We start from the raw sequence: 3,938 nt of genomic DNA, 5'->3' as shown, positions 1-3,938 counted from the left end.
TTCAGGTTCTAGCACACAAACTCATCAGCAACTTCTTAGAAACTTTGTCACAACTATACCTATTTGTGTCCATACTGCAGGGATGCGCAAGTGCAATGATTTACTTTAACATTCTAAAATTTTATCACACAGAGTGAACAGCCCGGATTTATGTAGTGCACTCCCCTGATGTATATGCTTGTCCAGAGATTTCTGGCAACAACAAAAGGTGAACTTCATGCTACACCAAGTTACTTACTACGATCATTTAGTGGTATTTCAAATAAAAATGAAACGAACTTTTTTCTCGGGAAAGTATGAAACACCATGGTATGGATGGTGGACTATAACATAAACTAACTCAGAAATGATGTTCTCTATGTACATCTAGTGGACTTCTTTCTTCACAAAGAAGTATACTAACAAAATATCCTACATCACTGTACCAAACTGAACTTCCATTTTTTCTATCAGAAACAAATCAACAACACATTTGTGTACTTCAATTATCAGCAAGAAATAGGAATCAAAGTAGAGTAGAGAAGTGGACTTTAGTTAAACGCACCAGTTCAGATCGGTTGCAGAAGCAGCACACTTCAGCTCATATCAGCATACGTTCGCATCAGCAAGCGAGCCAGCAGCAGCGAGGCAGTCAAGGCCAGCAAAATATTAGTTGGCTGCAAAAACGATCACAAAAAACATAGAAACATACTGTTTCTTATCTTACTTGTGAACTCCCGCACCGGCAACCAGTGGGATCCCACAAATGAACCGCTCCTAGACTCCACATGCACGGCAACAAATCAAGAATGACCTTGTGCTCCCCGATCTCCTGGAAATATAAAAGTGAACTTTGTCAATGCAAAATGTGAACTTGAGTTATTTTCCTATTAGACATACATCAACAGCAAATGCATATATTTCATGTAGTATTTTTTCGAAAAGACATCCTTATAGAAACAAGTAATGAACTTTTCTCATATCGAAAAGTGAACATTCGCAGAGAACTTCACACAGCGGGAACCAAATTGCAGAAATCATAACAAAAGTTTTTGAACTTCTGAATGTGATGCAGGTGTAATCCAACTTAAAGCTTAAGATTTTTACGATGCAAAATCTGCCGATTCATTTTCTCTAAACATAGGCTTTGTATTATATGATGAAACTTTTTGGACGGAAGAAGGTAAAGTTACAAAAAGAAGAGCACATCTATTATTTTATATACAATGAACTACCTATTTTCTCCTATGCGCACTTCCAGACATATACTTTGTATTATTACAGGGCACTACATAACAATCATTTTTAGTGTAATCATCCATTCGAAAAATAGATGCAGATGATATTCCCTTGGAACGACCAGTTTCTCTGTCAGTTTCATCAGCTATCTCCTTCCTCACTTCGGCTGCAACGGTACAAATGTCGTCATGTGCTGAGTGGCATCGAGATAAGCTAAACCAAAATGAACAGAAAATAGCACCAGACAGAGAATTCTGTCAACAATGGCAAGGCTCACATACTCAACTGCATACCACACATGCCAATGTATAGTTCAATACTACGATGATGGCTCCTTGGCCATGCATTTAACCCTAATATCAGCATCATAAAGCTTGAAAATAAGAAGAAAATTAGAGGAATTACCGAAATCTGTGTATCTTTTCCTGGGTTGATGCAAGAACTCCGCATACTCTCTAGTTCCATCAATCCTATGTAGCTGCAGAACCAGGGGGCGACGGGTGACGATGCCTGCAGAACAGATTCAAACAAAAAGATAAATGTATCGAATTAAGAAACGTACTCATAGCACCCCAAACCTGAGCTCTTGCTTGTATAACCATACCTGAACCCCTGGGCAGGAAATCCTTCCCAACAACGCTCTCTAGCACTGAAGATTTGCCCGAACTCTATCAAATGATCAGACGAGTTCAGACGTCAAAATACAGAACCATGTACCCACTCGGGTGCTCAAATAAACGTGAACTACTGGTTAACAGCCTGAGTCCACACAAAATTGCTTGGTTCCCTTTATGCGAACCTCACGCACCTACACCTCTAGTTGATCCAAAGTAGTAGTATCTAGCTTGGAGAGTTGGAGCTAGACAATCGCTGGTCATGTGGGCAAGCTAGGCACAATGAAACTAACAGATTCAAAAAAAAAAGAAGTAGTAGCGTGTCCCAATTCTAGCTACGGTAACCGCAGATCCAAGCATAGCTAAACCGCATCTCCGCAACTAGAATCGCGCGGTTCTACCGGCAGCTCGCGAGATCCACACCGTGCGCATCTGAGGCACCAGCACTAGATCCGGCCGAGAGAGATTGAAGGGAATGGGGCACGCACCTGGCCTTCGACAACGGCGATGGACGGCAGCGAGTCCCAGAGGGTGGGGAGGGTGCTCTCGTCGCCGTGGTCGCCGAGGGCAGTGCAGGCCCACTGCAGCTTTTTGACGAGCGAGATCAGGTTCTCCATGGCCGCCGGCGCGAGATCTGCCCGGATCGGGAGGCGGTGGGCGAGATCGAGGTGGGAGGGGGAGGAGACGACGGCGACTGCGGAGCCGCGTCTAGCCCCGTGATGCCCCTGTAGCCTCCTGGACGTCGCAGATGGTGGCGAGGGTGTGTATCAGCCGCCGGCTGGGGTCGGCCTCCTGCCCGATGACCGGCGAAATCAGGGCCTGCGCGTGGTCCAGCAGCGCGTCCTCCTTGTCCCCCTCCTCGTCCGCCTTCTCTGGCTCGGTAGCGGCGTCGGGAACTGATCCCGGTGGCTCGGCGACGGCGGTGGTGGCCGGAAGTGATGCTGGCGGCTCGTCCACCATCAGAAGGAATAGGTGGGTGGGCGGTGGGATGAGGCTGCCGCCGGGGAAGAAGGTGGGGCGGGATTTGGGCCTGCCGACGGGAAGAAGGTGCAGCGGGATTTGGGCCGGTCGCCGGGAAGAAGGCGGGCGGGATTTGGGGCCAGGCGGAGCCATTCCCTCTGGATAAGGAAGAAACTAGGGGAGGTTCACGTTGGCGTTGGTGCGCAGCAGCTTGCGGGTGGTTCGGGTCACAAAAGGGGTTCGAGAATAGCTATTCTAGAACCCTCTTAAGGGGGTTCGAGAATAGTTGAGCTCTATATATATATATATATATATATATATATATATATATATATATATATATATATATATATATATATATATATATATATATATATATATATATATATATATATACAATCAGTTTTGTACAAGTTCTGTCCGTTTCTGAAGAAAAATAAAAAGGGAGAAAAAGAATTGGGCCGAATGGACCCAACAACTTGGCTGTTACCTAGCTGGGCTGCCTGTATACTGAATGGATCGATCGGTCAGACGTGCAAGGGAGCCAGCGTATACGCGTCGCCTATTCGCGTGCAGTCCTGATCGTGTGCTCTCAGGAAAACCGGCCGCACTCTCGTGGGAAACGAGCGGCCTGCGCCTGCCTATTCGTCTTTGACGCGGTCGCGAGTACCGATTGAGTACGCAACGCCGCCACAGCGTGACCGGATACACCTTCAAGCCACCGTCCTCATCGTCTTTTTATTGCGCCCTGCTCGGTTTCTTCCCAAACGGATCCCTCCGACTTTTCCTGCCAACACGGGATCGGCTCGAGAAGCTCTTAACATGATATATACATGTACTTTCGCATGTAGGCACACAGAGAACTTTCGACCAACAAGTGCCAAGCTGACAGTTACTTGATTATCTGTTATGATTGATATTCTCTTCACATGCTGCGTGCCTTCTATATATGCACGTACGCATTGCCTGCAATCTGCATCGCGCCTTTTTCCTTATACGTATGTCTGCCGCAAACCCACGCACTGCACACGGAGTGGGAACATCGACCCAGGATGGACATGCATGACTGACGTGGGTGATCTTAATTTTTTTTCTAGGTATCTCAGTCAAGCGTGGCAAGGATTGTCTCTTAGCTCTCTGAGGAAA

The 3,938-nt window shown here is 46.4% G+C and overlaps 1 protein-coding gene across 1 annotated transcript; it reads right to left on the bottom strand.

The window, feature by feature from the left end:
- Positions 1-1,242: 1,242 nt before the first annotated feature.
- LOC127327439 (uncharacterized) lies at positions 1,243-2,946 on the bottom strand. Its single transcript, XM_051354214.2, has 3 exons — positions 1,823-2,946; positions 1,624-1,728; positions 1,243-1,384 (listed from the first exon to the last, which is right to left on the bottom strand). The coding sequence occupies exon 1, from the start codon at positions 2,943-2,945 to the stop codon at positions 2,541-2,543; it is 405 nt and encodes a 134-aa protein (XP_051210174.1). The 5' UTR covers position 2,946; the 3' UTR covers positions 1,243-1,384; positions 1,624-1,728; positions 1,823-2,540.
- Positions 2,947-3,938: the final 992 nt, after the last annotated feature.

The sequence above is a fragment of the Lolium perenne genome, chromosome 1, assembly GCF_019359855.2.
Source record: "Lolium perenne isolate Kyuss_39 chromosome 1, Kyuss_2.0, whole genome shotgun sequence".
Lineage (NCBI taxonomy): Eukaryota > Viridiplantae > Streptophyta > Magnoliopsida > Poales > Poaceae > Lolium > Lolium perenne.
The sequence above is the reverse complement of the archived record's forward strand: the minus strand, read 5'-3'. Positions and strand labels throughout refer to the sequence as shown.

Excerpts from the sequence above, each read along its gene's own strand:
- LOC127327439 (XM_051354214.2), bottom strand. The coding sequence starts at position 2,945 with ATGGCTCCGCCTGGCCCCAAATCCCGCCCGCCTTCTTCCCGGCGACCG.